This window comes from Amblyomma maculatum, chromosome 8 (genome assembly GCF_055883805.1).
Source record: "Amblyomma maculatum isolate TAMU_Amacu chromosome 8, ASM5588380v1, whole genome shotgun sequence".
Lineage (NCBI taxonomy): Eukaryota > Metazoa > Arthropoda > Arachnida > Ixodida > Ixodidae > Amblyomma > Amblyomma maculatum.
Genome location: NC_139351.1, coordinates 54,731,707 through 54,748,821, shown reverse-complemented (window position 1 = coordinate 54,748,821; position 17,115 = coordinate 54,731,707). Strand labels below are relative to the sequence as shown.

At 44.4% G+C, this 17,115-nt stretch overlaps 1 protein-coding gene across 1 annotated transcript in view; it reads right to left on the bottom strand.

Annotated features, from left to right (window-relative positions):
• LOC146181185 (uncharacterized) overlaps positions 1-14,989 on the bottom strand; it is a 44,048-nt gene extending 29,059 nt beyond the window's left edge. The window contains exons 1-2 of the mRNA XM_084575720.1: positions 14,977-14,989; positions 14,320-14,391 (exon numbers count right to left, since the gene is read on the bottom strand). Of these exons, the coding sequence (XP_084431846.1) occupies positions 14,320-14,391; positions 14,977-14,989 (85 nt within the window). The remainder of the gene's footprint in view (positions 1-14,319; positions 14,392-14,976) is intronic.
• Positions 14,990-17,115: the final 2,126 nt, after the last annotated feature.

Genomic DNA, 17,115 nt, shown 5'->3' with positions numbered 1-17,115 from the left:
TGCGGGCGTCTTCAAGACCTACACTTATCTCCGGCTGCGTTACTACTGGCGAGGCGTGTACACCTTCGTACTAAAGTACGTTCGCTCATACCTCACCTGTCAACGTCGCAAGACATCTCCTCAACGTTCTGCTGGAGCGTTGCAGCCATTACCCAGCCCAACACGCCCTTTCGACCGTGTCGGCATTGGTTTGTACGGGCTGCTTCCCTAAACTGCGGGCGGCAAACGCTGGGCTATCGTAGCCGTTGATCATCTGACGAGGTATGCAGAAACCGCCGCACTTCCATCTGGCACAGCGTCAGAAGTAGCTTCCTTCATTTCGCAGTAATTTGTTCTTCGCCACGGCGCACCTCGAGAGCTGCTCAGCGACAGAGGACACGTTTTCTTCAGTGAAGTTGTGTAAGCCTTGCTCACCAAGTGCAACATTATACATAAAACCACCTCCGCCTATCATGCCCAGACTAATGGCCTCACTGAGCGTTTCAGTCGTACCCTTGGCGACATGCTCTCTATATACCTCTCTTCCAACCACTCAAACTGAGACCTCGTCCTTCCGTACGTCATGTACGCTTACAATACCACTACGCAGTCTACTACTGACTTCTCTCCTTTTTTCTCTCCTCTACGGCCGTCACCCCTCTGCTACAATCGACACCATACTCGCGTATCAGCCAGACGCATCAGAGTATACTCCTGCGTCTGTCGATAAATTGCCCCGCGCATTCACGGCTAACACCCAGTACCGCTTAAATCCAACCATGACAACCAACACGCGACACCGGACTTCCCGTCAGGCGCCCTTGTGTGGCTGTGGATACCTTCCAATGCTCCTGGACTGTCTTCAAAATTTCTTGCTAAATACCATGGCCCATACCGAGTTCTGTAGCGCACCTCTCCGGTTAATTATGTGGTGGAACCTGTTACGCCATCCCATGATCTACGCTGGCGCGGACGTGAGATTGTCCAGCGCCTCAAACCCTATTACGACCCTGCTGTCTTGCTCACGCCGTAAGTCGCCAGGATAGCGCCTCTTCGTAACGCGGGTAATTGTGAAGAGGAAGTGCACGAGGAACATTCCAGTCGGTGACATCTTGATCGCCGCGCATGTTGGACCTGACTCTGTTCGCTGTCGCTGTGTTCGCCGCTCATCTACCCAGTCCTGCTGATCGAGTCCTGCTGATTTGCCCAATAAACCCCTATTTTACAGCGCAAATTACTCAGTACTCATTTGCACTTTCATTCAAAATTCAGTTCAAATCTCACAAAAGCAATAATTTGCGACGCTGGGTTGTGAAGTTAGAGTAAACACCCATTAATCTTCGCTTTCTACAATTTGCGCCAGGAGTAGATAGCTTGCTTCGGAATGAAAACTGCAAACAGGTTTTCTCGGCTGCAAAAAATAGCTGCTGGACATTTTCCCGTCTTTAGCTATCTAGTACAGCTCAACTGTCACCTAAATCGCACGTTACACAAAAGGCTGCCCCGTTTATTTCTCTGACGCTGAATAAAATGTTCTTTTTTGCGGGCGTAAAAAAGCTGTACACATGCCTAAACTTGCACAATATAGGCCACTCATGGATGGTACTGTTTATCAAAATTATTCTGACGAAACTGTCATGTAATTGGCGGAAGTTATGAAAAACAAGTATAGCCCTTCAGCAAGAGCAAAAACATTAAGAAAACAATTCCTGACCTCTTGAGTAGCTTTAAAGATATCCGAGAGAAGGATTTATTACAAGGCCTTCCTCGGAAGGCCATGAGGGGAGCGGGCCCCGCACGATTTATATTTTTCGTTTTGCTACAGAGTTAAATCTGCTTCCAAATGAATGCTCTGGTCCGAAATTTCCTTTTTTTTGCTGTCTAATTAAGACTCAGCTGTCATATTAAATTATTCATCTGTCTTTAATAGCCACATTTAGCACGATGCGTATGCGAACGTACCAAGACAAGGCTGAATATTTTTTTTCGCATGTTTTATTTTCCCCGTATTCCATTTCCTGCGGCATTATACCATCCTGTAAATAGTAGCTGCCGATATCATCAAACAAATCAATATATAAATCTCAGATGCTGATAGCAGTGCATATTAAACGGGTTCCAATAATATTGTGTCTTCAATTTGTAGGTGACCTCCAATAGAAAATATTCGTTTTGCAAAACCTTCTACGGGAACAATTGCATCTGGGAAAGAAAAACAAAAGTATTTATAAGGAATTCTCCCTACTTGTGCGTTGTGCCGCATTCGAAAAGACTTAGTTCCCAAAAGCACCTATTCTCCAAAATGCATGTCGATGGGGCTCACACTTCGCGAACTTCAACCAGACTCCTTTACTTATGACTAGGTGCGGCGACTGGAAAATGGTAGCCTACCATACTATTTTTTTTGTCATTTGTATCTATGCTCGCCTTCTAGGGCAAAATTCTATAATACCTTCAAATAATTGACGCATTTAGGAGAAATAGCTTACAGGTGAACAATTTCTGTTATACGTTTTATTGATGAATTCTCCATACGACCGCTTGAAGCAATCAACTGATTTAACTCTCTTAGAAATATAGACGCTTGAAGTAATACTAATTTTATACTGGCAAGTGCTGTTTCCGTATTTTCATATTCGTTTTCGTATTCTCAAATCACAAAATTTTCATTGATTCCTGCAAGTTGCGGCGCCTGAACACTGACTCGTTCTGCGTCCTATGCAGCGATGAGCTTATATCTGTCCACAAATGACACGAAGTTCATGGCACATAAATGATTAGACGCTTTTAGATATTGTGGTAGAAATTTGAGTAATGGAAGTCACGTCAATGTCATAAAAAAAAAAGGTATCAAGCTTGTATTCCTTAGGGTCCGCGCTTAGGGAGTTTAACCGCCAACTGGCCATAAACAACAAAATAATAAAGGTGTTATTTTATTTCCAAAACTAGTGTGCATCTTGTAGTGTGTTCAAAACAAGACGTTTAGTGTGGGTATCTAAATTGAAAACTTCTTTACATCAAATGAATTATTTTACAGCAGCAAGCATTTTCTGAACTTCGGGTTTCACAAATGTATATAATTGAATGTGTAGGCAAAATCGGTAATTAGGACTTGTCAGAGATAAATTCGTTGTTGGCTCTGAGGCTGTTCTCTTTCATCGTTCCTTTTAAGTATAGCGTTGTTCCTCTGAACAAGATAGGTGTTTGCTCAACTATGTGCTGTTGAAAAATCACCGATTCTTCTTGAACTGTCCCGTGGAGCTAGAAAGGTTTTGCATCGAAAAACTAAAAGCCCCAGACAACGGCTTCTTGAAACTTCGGTCGTAATGCGGCGCTTGCCTAAATTTAGATCTCGGCTTCAACATTGCCGTCGATCAGCGTGGACGACGGATAGAAAATTTCGAATCAATACTATACACTACGGATGTGTTAAATCCGTAATTGTGTTTCTTTGCTTGCAAGTCTATTCAAACATCTCAATAATCTTGGCTACCATGCTCTAGCGACTAAAAAAGCTGGAAACTGGCTCATTTCCCGTACAAAAAAGCTTAATGAGTTTCTGAATAAAGGTTGATTATATATCTCATGATACACAGTCAGATTTCTCTACACTTTCTAGATATATTCTTGATGAGTTTCATTAGCCATTTGGCCACCGTCTTTCTGATGCACTCAGGTCATGAATTTTTATTGAACTCTTAATTCATGAGTGCCCACCTAGTCGGAAAAAACTACAGAAAATTTTCTCATGTTACGACAGAATTTCTGTGCGGTTTTTGACGGGAAACCTGTTGTGACAACAGAACAGTCTGTAGTAACATCAGAAATTTCTGTAGTTACAACAGAAAAGTACTACAGAACTACAGACAACAGAAATATACTACAGAAAAACTACAGAACTAGAGAAATATACTACAAAACTACAGAATAATGTGATGGTTACGACAGAACTACAGGATATTTTGTCGTATTTTTGACACAGTTCTGTAGTTTTTTTCGACATGTTTATTTTTTGATGTGTTTCTAATGCTACTAGAGATTCCAGTGTGAAGCATATAGATTAGTGTTGAAGAATGTTATGGCCACTGAGACTAGAATTAGCCCAAAGGGTTTTAAGGCAATTCTAATTTCATATAGACACTTGAAGTCGAAGTCAAAACTTCGCATTTTATTTAATTTCACGTGAAACCATTGATAACAGGCTGTTACTTATTGGCACCACTGTGGTATCAGAGTTGCCACAATATATAACCTGAAAGTAGAGAAGTTGAAATTATTTAAATCACTGTCACATATATGGTATTTGCTGGTCACATGCTCAATTTGCTACAGTGCAGTGCTTACCGATGATATAATGTACGCTAACATCGTCCAGTGCTTCCTTGCATGTTGCCTTTTTTTTCAGGTTTCTTCCTTTGCCGTAGAGGACCTTTCCCCTCAGTTCTTTGGCAAAAAATTGCCCGCATCAGGCCCCTAAAAAGTTTGCCGCTGCTTCTTTGCAGCCCGTATGTACCCCATCTCGTGTGGTCTTTTCCACCAAAACGCCTGAATAGGAATTTGCCAAAATACTTAATGTAATAAATTTGCATCTGTTTAGCACATTTCACTTTAAATATCAGTAAGGGCTCGTGTTTATATTCTGTGGTGTTTGGATTTTACTCTTAGGTAATATTTGAATGATATACTGGTTACATTTTGGGCTAAATTTCTATTAGTAACCACATTAACTGCTTAATTCTTGTTAAACAAAAGCAGCAATTACTGTAGCGCAATCATACCCAATATAAGCTATGCAATGATATACAACTTTATGCTATAGCACAACGTTCAATTCTTCATTAAAACAACTAATGAATAGCATTTAGTGACGACTTGCATTAGATCAGTGAAGTTATAACATACATAAGTTTTCCATCATTATGTGACTTCACGTTGAAGCGCAAATTTCAGTCCTAGTCAAAGTCATCAAATGAACAGTAATTAAGGCTTGCAATTGGTACTGTGCAGTTATACTTAGCTATCCAACAATATATTACTTGACGGCGTAGCTTAAAGCTGAGTTTTAATCAAACTTATTCACTTAGGAGTTTCAGAAACTGCAAATAGTTTAATGCACCTATACTCGGAATAATCTATCCAGTGAAATAGGCCATACTGTTATAGATTATTTTTCAATATAATCTCATTTCTTTTTTTATTAATTTTGTCCTATAGATCTGCCAGGGCAGTTATAGATAGCAAAAGCTATTTAACGATATAACACTTGTTATATAACAATATTGTTACGATGAAATAAGAAGGGGTGTTTATTTACAGTGCTGATGTAGCGGAACAAGGTGAAGCCTACTAGCGCCCAGAAAACCAACGGTTCTTCTTCTTCTGCCACACCATCAAAATCCTTCATCGTCGTCATTATCGTGACATTTCCCCCTTACTCAGACGAAGCCCTCTGGGCGTGTTCGTGAGTCGTGCGAGGCTGACACGGCTTCAAGCGGGCAACGTGACATAGTTCGGTTTTGGCAGACCGGCGACCCGATGCTGTCATGCGGGCTATTCCGTAAGTTAAATCACTAAGGCGTTTGATAACCACATATGGGCCGTCATAATGGGCCTAAAGTTTTTGATGTAGACCACGGCGCCGAATTGGACGCCATAGTCAAGTAAATCCCCTGCAGAGTACGTGACCCGCCGGTGACTGGCATCATATCGCACTTTAGAACGTTCTTGTGAAGCACCAGACCGTAATCGGGCGATTCTCCGAGCTTCTTCGGCGAGACAGAGGGTCTCAGCCAGGCAGGGGTCTTCACGGTTTGTGAAGGGCAGGATAGTATCCAGAGAGTAACGTGGCGGTCTGGCATAGAGCAGAAAAAATGGACTGTACCCAGTCGTCTCATGCGTGGCGGTATTAAACACATAAGTGATGAAGGGCACTATGGTGTCCCAGTTCTTATGCCCTGCGTCCACATACATGGCTAGCATGTTGATAAGCGTTCTGTTGACGCGCTCAGTCAAGCCATTTGTCTGGGGATGGTATGGCGTCGAGTGTCGGAAAGTTACGGCGCATAAACGCATGAGCTCTTCAACAACATCAGCAGTGAATTGTCGGCCCCGGTCAGTGATGACAGTTCGTGGCGGCCCGTGTCGTAAGATGACTGAGTGCAGCAAGAAAAGCGACACCTGATGCGCCGTAGCAGATGGAAGAGCGGCGGTTTCACAGTAACGTGTGAGATAGTCCACGCAGATTACAATCCAGCGATTTCCATCCACGGACTTCGGAAACGGACCTACGAGGTCAATTCCTACTTGATCAAACGGTGCTGTCGGGGTCTTCACAGGGTGCAGCAAGCCAGACGGAGTTGCAGTTGGACGTTTGTGGCATTGACATTGCTTGCAACTGGCAACACATTGTTCAACCGTCGAGCGCATTCTGGGCCAGTAAAATCTTTCTTGAGCACGGTGGAGTGTTCGAACCGATCCCAAATGCCCAGAAGTTGGATCATCATGCATAACACGCAATACGCCTGTGCACAACGTCTTGGAAACTACGAGTAGGTGTCGCTGGCCCACAGGCGAATAACTCTTTTTCCATAGGAGGCCATCATGCACACAAAACCGGCTTGTAGGTACGTTGGCTTGGGCAAAGAGAGGCTGCAGACTGCTATCATTTTGCTGTTCCGTTTTGAAAACATTCGTGTCGGGGAACGCTAGCTCGAGGGTCGATATATAATTGTCGAAATCGTCGCTTTCAGGTCCAGTCGTGGCCATTGGCATCCTAGAAAGACAATCTGCGTCTGCATGACCCCTCCCGCTTTTGTACACCACGGCAAAGTCATATTCCTGTAACCGGAGGGCCCAGCGTGCGAGGCGACCACATGGGTCTCGAAGGTGCCGCAGCCAACAGAGTGAATGATGGCCAGTTACGATAGTAAACGAACGTCCGTACAAATATGAACGGAAACGCTGCACAGCGAAAACTACAGCTAGGCATTCCTGTTCGGTGACTGTGTAGTTTCGCTCCGGCTTGCTCAGGGTACGACTTGCGTACGCGATAACATGCTCTCGTGCATCGTGCCGTTGGACAAGGACTGCACCGAGACCAATTCCACTAGCGTCCGTGTGTACTTCTGTCAATGCAGTAGGATGGAAGTGACGTAGGAGGGGTTTCGATATTAAAAGAAACTTCAGTTGACGGAATGACGCGTCGCAGTGTGGTGTCCAGTCAAAAGTAGAGTTTTTGTGGAGAAGGCACGTCAATGGGTAAGCAACGTCAGCAAAGCGATGTATAAAGTGTCTAAAATAGGAACACAACCCTAGAAAACTGCGCAACTCCTTCACTTACTGCTGGGGTTTAAAAGACTCAACAGCGGCAGTTTTCTGGGGATCCGGCATTACACCATCACCATTGAAAAGGTGTCCTAGCACCAGCGCTTGGCGCCCTCCAAAGCGGCACTTTTTAGAGTTCAGAATTAGGGCGGCGTTGTGCAGACAATTCAAGACACGTACTAGACGGTCATTGTGTTCTTGAAAGGATTTCCCAAATATGACATCGTCCAGATAGCAAAGACAAATGTCCCATTTTAAGCCGTGCAAAAATGTGTCCATAAAGCGTTCAAATGTGGCTGGCGCATTACACAGCCCGAATGGCATAACATGAAACTCATACAGGCCACCTGGCGTTACGAAGGCTGTTGTTTTCTTATCCGCAGGGTCCATTGGAATTTGCCAGTAGCCAGAACTGAGAACAAGACAAGAAAAATAGGACGCACCAGAGAGGCAGTCGAGGGCATCGTCTATGCGAGGAAGAGGATAGACGTCCTTTTTCGTAACAGAATTTAGATGCCGATAATCAACGCAGAATCGCCACGAAACGTCTTTCTTACGTACAAGAATAACAGGGGCAGCCCAGGGGCTAGATGACTCCTGTATCACCTTCTTCCGTAGCATGTCCTACTTGCTTGCTCATGTATCTACCAAAGCTAATGTACACACACCATCAATAAACACACGAATTTTGTTTTTGAGCATTGCAGTTGGAGGGATGTTGGCACACAGCACATTTCCAGCGGCCTCACCCCCATCGGTCGCGCTGGTTAGTTTTCCGGATGGGGCGACATGGGGCGCCGCCGAGGTGATGGAGAACGACGTGCACGGAAGGCGGGTGGAGGAGTAACACTTCGCTCAGATGCTGGGGAATGGTCGCGGATATTCCCGTTCTGGACGTTGCCGAAGTACCCACGGGGAGTATTGGATTGCTGGAAAACGGGCCGTATTGCCGATTGTTGGGTACTGCTGGAGGCACCGGGCGGTTATAGCGTGGCGGGAACCTACTGCGGCAGTACCTGGCGATGTGACCTTCGACGCCGCAGCGGTAGCATATCGGTGGGGAAGGTATAAAATGCTGTTGTGGATGCGCGCCAGGCACAGCAGGGCGCATCGTAGGTCTGGCTGAATGCTAACACTGCACAGGAATCCTTGTAGATCGAATTGATCTAGGTGCACTTGAAGTGACGTCATACCTTGTGGCTTCAAGCATCGACGCAGTCGGGCTGGCAAAATGCAATGGCGGGTAGTCAATAGAAGCTGCAATTTCAGGAGCTTGAGAAAAATGCTGCACTTGAATCGCTTGTGGTGGTGAAGCCGGCCGTCTAGAGGCCCTCTGGACAGAAACCTCAGCAGATTCATGCAGGGGAAGCGTGTTGATCCGTAGAAGTTCTTCGCGCGCGATTTGCCGGATAGTTGACGGAAGATCTAGTTGGGCATGGTCATCAAGACTGGCCACGGTAGGCACGTTGGCCAGCCGCCCAAATTTCGGCGCAATACGACGTGTTTTAAAAGCTTGAAAAGCGCAGTTGTGTCTAATGACATCGGCGACAGTCTCAAGGCTGTCTTTGGCGATTAAGAAGTTGTACACGTCCGCCGCGATACCCTTCAAAATGTGACCGACTCTGTCTTCCTCGGCATGTTGGAATTGACGCATTTGCATAACTTGAGGATCTCTTCTGTGTAAGTTGTACAAGTTTCATCGGGCAATTGAGCTCTTTGTGCAAGGGTCTGCTCAGCCCGCTTTTTGCTGAGAACAGAATCGCCAAAACGCAGTTTTAACTCGGTGTCGAACCGTTCCCAAGTAGTTAAGTTATCCTCGTTATTCTCTAACCAGGTCATAGCCGTGTGAGTGAGAAAGAAAACGACGCTTGTTAGCAATGTAAGAGGGTCCCACCGGTTGTACCGACTAACTCGTTGATAATGAAGTAGCCACTTCTCAACGTCCTCACCTTCTTCTCCGGCAAAAGGTCGTGGTTCCAGGTAAGGCTGGGACGGAATTGGGTTGGAGTGGGCAGGCATGCCGCCAGCCTGGCTTGCAGCGTCGCGGCTTGCATGGTTTGTGTCGGTGTGGTCCATAATGATCGTGAGCGGTGGCAGTCCAGTGATGCTTCGACTACGTCGAAGCTCCAGCTGGTCTTGCAGCACTGTAGGTAGGGATCGAGGGGATCGTACGGAGCACCTTCCACCAAGTTGTTACGATGAAATAAGAAGGGGTGTTTATTTACAGTGCTGATGTATCGGAACAAGATGAAGCCTACTAGCGCCCAGAAAACCAACGCTTCTTCTGCCACACCATCACCATCCTTCATCGTCGTCACTAATCGTCGTCATTAGCGTGACAATATATTGGTCAACATAAGCTGCGCAGCCGCTGCAGACTCAATCTATATACACATTCCATACACAGGGCATTACACAAATAATGCGAAGCATTAAGGCTTTTTGGGGTAGCGCTACCACATTGCGGAATTGTAATGCTAGTCTTGGCAGACACAAGAAAACCAGTGAATCATCTGAATTAGTATGCTGCTTAACTAAATTTGTAATGAATTTCTTTATTGAGTAAATCATTAGCATTAGGCACCTTGTTCCAAAATCAGATCTGTTGGTAGCTGTTTCTAATAGCCAAATCTGTTTTTATAATTCCAAAAACGCGAGTACCGTAACTGTTCTGGCTTAGCAAATTTAACCATCTCTTGTGTTGTTCAAATATAGCGAACCTGCTGTGAGGTCTGTGATACCAAATCCTGTCACTCCGGCACACACGCCGCATGACAGACTACGACTACTAAGCATCTACCATGTGCAATGAAGTGCAGTGATATTTTTTACTACAGAAACGTATTCATTGCCATGCTTTTTACACAATTTTGAGGCTTAGTATTTATGAAGAAACTAAGCCTTGAAACATTTCTGACTAGGGGTTTATAACGTGTGCGCACTCTTTCCATCCTTCCCTTTAACTGCTCCCTTTACTTGTAGAGTGGCATTACATTATTTATTTATTTATTTATTTATTTATTTATTTATTTATTTATTTATTTATTTATTTATTTATTTATTTATTTATTTATTTATTTATTTATTTATCAAAACTGCAGGCCAATACTTTGGCCCAAGCAGAAGGGGCTATTCACGAATAAAAAGAAGGAACCGAAAAGCGTGATTTATGATACACCTAAGGCAACATCAATTCCCCTTCATTTCACAGGTCACTCAATACTTACGGCAGCTCACTTATTCAATGTCTGTGCTAATGAAACGAGCTTTAGCTGCCAAACATATCAAGTTCAATTTCACATAAAATACTTGCACTACTAAAGAGAATATGCATTCCTGAATCCACCACAGTGGCAGAGGCAAACAATGAAAGCATCATCACTGTAAAACACTGGCATATTGTACACAATAGTAAAAAGTAACCTTCACATTACAATCTTCCTATTGCATATGATGCCGAGTGACTAGTCATAAATAATAAAGACCTAAGTCGTTGGCAACCAAAGTATTCCAAGACAGGTCAAAATGTTTTTTATGTTGACGTTAGTGCAGACTGGTGGGAGATTTTGGTAACTAGTGGTGGAGAATATGTTATGCCAACTATGAAATGGTAACCATGACATGCCTGCACCACCAACTATTAAACTAGAAAAAAATTGGGAACCTAATTACATTTAGCAACATATCTGCAAATCATCTCAGCATTTGGAGCTATCTCTGGCACTTTTAAAGGTACCTAAATGGCAGGGGCCATACCGTTGCTGAGGCAATGTTCGGGGATTCCATTGATGCTTCTAGTCTTTTCGTTATTTTCCCCAGCTTCTTCACCAGGTCATTGGAATCTGAAATATAAAGCATCGCAACTTACGTATGCTATAAATTCAGCTGAGCAAAGCTCTGGCAATCAGTCATAAATAAAACCAAGAAATAAAAATATCTGAAAAGTGTCACTTGATTTGTACATTAACAAATCATGATTGCTAACTTGTGATATGCATGTGAAATAAGTGGAACTGGTAAATAGAAATGATGTATCACACACCACTCATCAGTTCATGATAGTATTTTATTGCCTATGAAGTGCATTGCACATTCACAATAGCTACTGCAGGGCCTCTGATTCATCAGGCCTCTATTATCGAGTAGTATTGCCTTTACACAAAACTGCAAGTGGAATTTAGGCACAGGTCTGCTGCAACTCAAAAACTCAAATCAATTACCTCTAAAGCTACAAATATAGAACGTAATTACCACTATGTACAGTGTTCTGCAAGTATAATTGGAACCGCCTTGAAAAATTTGTAAACGGTGGAGGCGGGAAAATTCTCCTAGACGGTTCCGATGAAGTTGCAGAACACTGTATATTGGAATCTGCAAATGTTTATCGCCTTGCGTCACTTACAAGACACCCGAAGCTAGAAACAATAACACTGTGCATTAGAAATGTGCTTTGAGACTATTCATTACATGAAGACATAGATAGGCGGGGAGGTGCAAAAGTGGATAAAATTTGTTAAAATCTATCATCATCGTCATCATCATCATCATGAGCAGCAGCCGGAGTATGTCCACTGCACGGCGAAGACATCTGTCATTTTCTTCCAGTTAGCCCAGTTCTGTGCTAGCTGCATTCACTTGACCCCTTCGAATGTCTTAATATCATCCACCTGCCTAATTTTCTACCGCCCCCCGCTACGCTTGCCTTTCCTTGGAATCCAATTGGCTGCTCTTATCAGACCATCACTTATCCTCTCTTCGAACTAGATGCCCTGCCCATACCCATTTCTTATTCTTGATTTCGACTAGGATGTCAGTAACTTGAGTTATTTCTCTAACCCACTCTGCACGCTTCCTATCTCTTAACGTTACATCAACAATTTTCCGTACCATGGCCTTCTGCGTTGTCCTCAATTTAAGTAGAACTATTTTCGTTAACCTCCATGTTTCAGCCCCAAAGGTCAGTACCGGTAGAATGCAACTGCTATACACTTTGCTCTTGACCGATACCAGTAAGCTGCTTGTCACAGCAAAGCTTGATGTGAGGTCTGTTCTGACTGAACAATATTAAAAAAACGAATTTGTGTTTCGCAAATATTCATGGCAGCCTGCATGCATTGAGAAAAAAATACAGCAGTCAGTAGTATAAAGATTGCTTACATATTTGTTCTTAGCAATATCAGCAGCGAATAATTTCAGAAAAAAGTAGGCTAAATATTTCACATGCCGTTACGTTATCAGAAGTTTTTTAATATGGTTCAACACGATGTTTATAATTTACATATAATAAAAGAAAAAGTAGGTTCATTATTACACATGCTTGTCATTATTAGAAGTTTTTGAAAATGGTTCAACGCGATGTTTATATTTGACATATAATGCATGTATACATTATTTACAACTATTCAAAGTAACACATATTTTCACATACTATGCAACAATAGTCGCTAATTTCAGTTCAGACAATAATATATAAATGCAAATACCCATAGTCATTAGTAAATAAATAAAATTGAGTATGTAGCTAAACGCTTGAAAATATATGAAAAACGAGCTAATTCCTTACCAAATCAAAGGCACAAGCCGCTGCTATATGTGACGTCATTCATCCCACATTAAACTCCTTACTGCACTCACCTCCCCTATTTTGCCCACACGTACCTCCACTGCTCAGCACTGCATCCCTTCCGCCATCCCTAGCCTTGTATTGGGGACGCCCCCCCCCCCCCCCCCTTTCTACTCATGATGTGTACCGCCTGTGGGGAAAGACGATGGGACCAGCGTCGCCGGCTTCCTGGGACCCTTTCAGCACGAGGAGAGGCACAGCGGAACATGCTGCCGGGTGGTCACATATATGGCACCCTTCGTTCTGGCCGTTAACGAGCGCCCAATAGGGAACCAAAGCTGGAGTTTGCTCCGCGACGCCAGCGCTCGGTTTCTAGCGGAGCGGAGAGGAACTACAAAACTTACGCGCATCCGCGCCCGCGCTGCGCAATGCTGTCTGCGGAGTCTGCGCAGCCCGCTCGCATGGAAGCGTGTGCCACAGGTAGACACACATGCAAGCGGAGCGGGAGAAGGAGAGTGAAGACGAGGGGGGATGGTCGTGCGTCTGCGCGCGCAAAGCCGGCGCTCTTTGCCAGTGGGGTTTCTTATTTTTGCTTTTTTCTGTGCCCCGGCACGTTTTTTATCGGTGCTCACGAAAGTGAGAAATTATGATTAATTGACAGCCGCGGACATTGTTTTCAAATAGCGTTTTTGGCAGGCTCAGACATTTAAAAAAAAACATGAACGCGAATTCGCTACTCGAAGGCAGAGCAAGCGACATGTATTTTGAAGGACTTGAGGCGGCACCTCTTGATGTCTCTTCCATGTTGTTCAGATAATGAAGGATCGAGCCTTCTCGTTGAGAATTGATATGCGTGTACGAGTGCTCCGGGCGCTGGTTGGGGAGCTTCCTTACCATTTGTGACTGCTCACTTGAAAGGGGCCTATTCAACTCTTTGGGGACAGACGTTTTAGGCGATGCTGCCGGCGCCGTGGTGCCTGTTTTCGGTGCGTTTAGGACGCGTTCCCTACAAAGGCACAAATCATGCCGCCTTACCCTTTGGTTCCTGCTGACAGCGGTCAGGGGGAGTTCGGTGCTGTGGCGCTGCCATCCGAAATCAATGACCTATCTACCTTTAACGATGAGTGGTTTCTTAACGACCCGCGTCACTGACGGGAAGCCAAGGCATGCCCTTTTTGCGGCAGTTTCCTCTCTCCACGAGACGAAGAGCGAGGAAATGCCTGACGACTTTTCATGCAGGCGGGGACATCTCTCTACGGAAACCTTTGTCTTCTTAATTCCACAGCTACGCTGTGCAATTCCTAGTACAGTTATCTCCTTTAGCGAAGGCGCAGTCTTAAGCTCCCGACACTGGATCGCGTCTGAGGATATATCGAACGATTGACGTATGTGTTTTCCCTTTATAAGCGCCGAGTGATGGCATTAATGACGTATATCTGTTTCTTAAAGCCTACTTGGTTCCGCGATGGCTGCTGCGGCACCGCCAGTCACAAACAGAGGTGAGAGATTCGAGCGGTACGAGATACCTAAAAAAGAAAAAACCGACAACCACTGTTTCAACACGAGTTTTGCAAAAAAGCGCGCCGTCCCTTTTTCATTCCAGTTCTTTTTTTTTCGCCCCCTTTGTTGTAGCGCTACGGCGGCCAGAACGCGGCCGGAGGAGGCGAGAAACAGCCGAGCGCGCGCGCGCAAACACGTGCTGGAAAGCAGCGCGAAACAGACGAGAGCATGCTTTTCGATGCGGCGGGGAGCAGACGACGCGGCCGCGCTGCGCGGAGGTTTTGACGGGGTCTCCATGGAGGGCGCTGACGCACAGAGTGGCGCAGCGCCCCCTGGCCCAGGTTTTCTCCCCTATAGGTACTTAGGTCTTTTTTTCTTACTGTGACCTTGGGCAGTGCGAAAAGCGGTCTCGCTTATATTTTCCGCTGATGCGACAAAGAGCTCCCTAAGACGCACTCAGGATTTGACTCGGGCATTGTTCTCAAAGCGCGCAAGTCAGAAGATTCCCTTTCTTCCGGCGTAGCGACTGGGTGGTCCTGCCCCTTTTCATGTAGTTTCTCTTAGAGGTAGGCACGGGTGGCGCATGCAGTTCATCTGTGGAAGGGATTTACCCAGCCGTGGCATCGTGGATGGGGCGGCGGTGTGTGGGAGGCGTGCGGGTAGAAAGTCTCCCGGCAGAGTAGGGTTCGACACCCTCACTGGAGAAAATGCCGCCGTATTCTTTTTATATACGAATTTGTATTGCTAGCGGGGCCCTGGATTAGAGGCTGAGGCCAACCCCCGGGGCTATGCCCATCTAGCATATTTCTTCATTGGGCAATTGATACCTGGGGTCGGTCGCTGAAAATGACTACCCCTATTTCTTTGTTTCGTGAGTGTGCAAAACGGGATGTGAGCGAAGAAAGTTTAGTCGAGTCTGAGATGGGGCTCCATGCGTTGGCATATTACGTGGCTGTTTTAGTTAGGCTCTAACCAGTCAGGTCAAAGAGTTAAGTAGCTCGAAGTGTCATTTTAGTAAATTCATTTCTGATTCCAGTTTTACTCTGTGCATATATGTTCTGCTGTAAATATGTGCTTTGTAACCATCACCTCCAGGTACGCCTTCTGGTCGTCTTCACGCTGAACTGCATGACAGGAAGTGTTTAAGAACCTTCTGAAAAGGAATGAACAACATACATTCTACTGTAAGCAAGCAAAAAAGCAGCAACGGAGTTTTATTTAAATCATGACATAAAACTGAGCACCTCTATACAACGCTAGACAGGCCTAAAATATCGCTCAGAAAAAATATTTCACACTCTATGGGTCACTCCTAAACAAGTCACATACATAGCGCTACTACAAGCCTCCTCGAGTGCAATGCATACAGCAAAGTCGCAGTGACAGAAGGTGTCAGCATCGCTAAACGACGCTTTATGCGATTAAGAAGAGGAAGTACAAAATTTTTAGCGGTGGCATAAAGTCTTTGGAAGACAGTGCCGCCATTTCTTTGATGTGCGCAGGCTCCGTGAGGTGTTTTCCTTTTTTGCCTCGCGTCCCAATGGGGCTATTTGTGTCTCAGCCTCACCATATGGTGCTGAGAGAAGTTGCGGTATCACTCTCACGCCCCCTTAATATTCTTGCAACTCTTCCTTAGAATACATGACCGTTGTGTTCCTAAGCGAAGCTATTAATCAGGCACAACTTTCCTGATCCCGCTTTTTTAGTACTACCAGTACTGTGCAATAATAGTATTTACTTTCTAAGCAAAAATTTCTGCAAATTTTAACCATCATTTACAATCAGAAGGGTTCCTTTATATGCAGGTTTATTTATTGAGTGGCGCGGTTTTCTCAACCATTCCGATTTGATCAATTTGCGTTTATCTTACAGTACGTGTACTGCAACAGTATGCCAGCAACAGTATAAAATATACAGCATTGTAACCACAAATTCCTCACTCACTGTAGCAAAAAGCATGAAGCAGTTACTTGAAAAAGAATATTTTCCACAATATATTTTACTGCATATTGAATCATTCAACTTTACAGGCTGTGTCGAGCAACATTACAAAGCATAAAAAACGAAGGTATTGTCTGTGGTTCATAAATGTAAATTTTAAACAAGGGTCTTAATATTTGTAAACTCGACATCGCTAAATGGCGTTCTGCTTTTTAATAGTGATAGCAAACAAAAATTGGGCCAGGCATTTTTGATGTTTTACTGGGAAGCAAATTTTGTCGGAATGATCTACCTCGAAAATAACACACGTAGTGCCATCCGGAACAGACGTATTTGACGGATTATGGAAGCTGCTGCAAGTCACTTTATTGCGAACCACAATTTGCTTGCTCTCGTTGCAGTAAATTGGCATTTCATAGCTTGCTCGTTTTAGGTACGCCAGGTAAACGAAACAAAACGTTTTTGCTTTAGCAAGTCATAGCACGTACTGTATTAATTGGCCCCGAATGGGAAAACGTTACGCGACATAAAACATAAAAATGTTTGTCATTTAACCCACTGACGACTTTCTGGTCGAAAACCATAATATGAATGTTTAAGTGAAATCACTGATAATAAACGATAGTGATGACTGCGTAGGGACTACTAGTAACTTGTTTGTGCTCAATGCTGATATCCTCTTTGCACAATACCCCACTGTGGTGGTATAGTGTTAAGACACCCAGCTACTGTGCCGGAGTTCCTGGGTTCTATCTCGACAGCAGGCGACTGCGTTTCGATGGAGGCGAAAGAAAGAGGCATCCATGTGG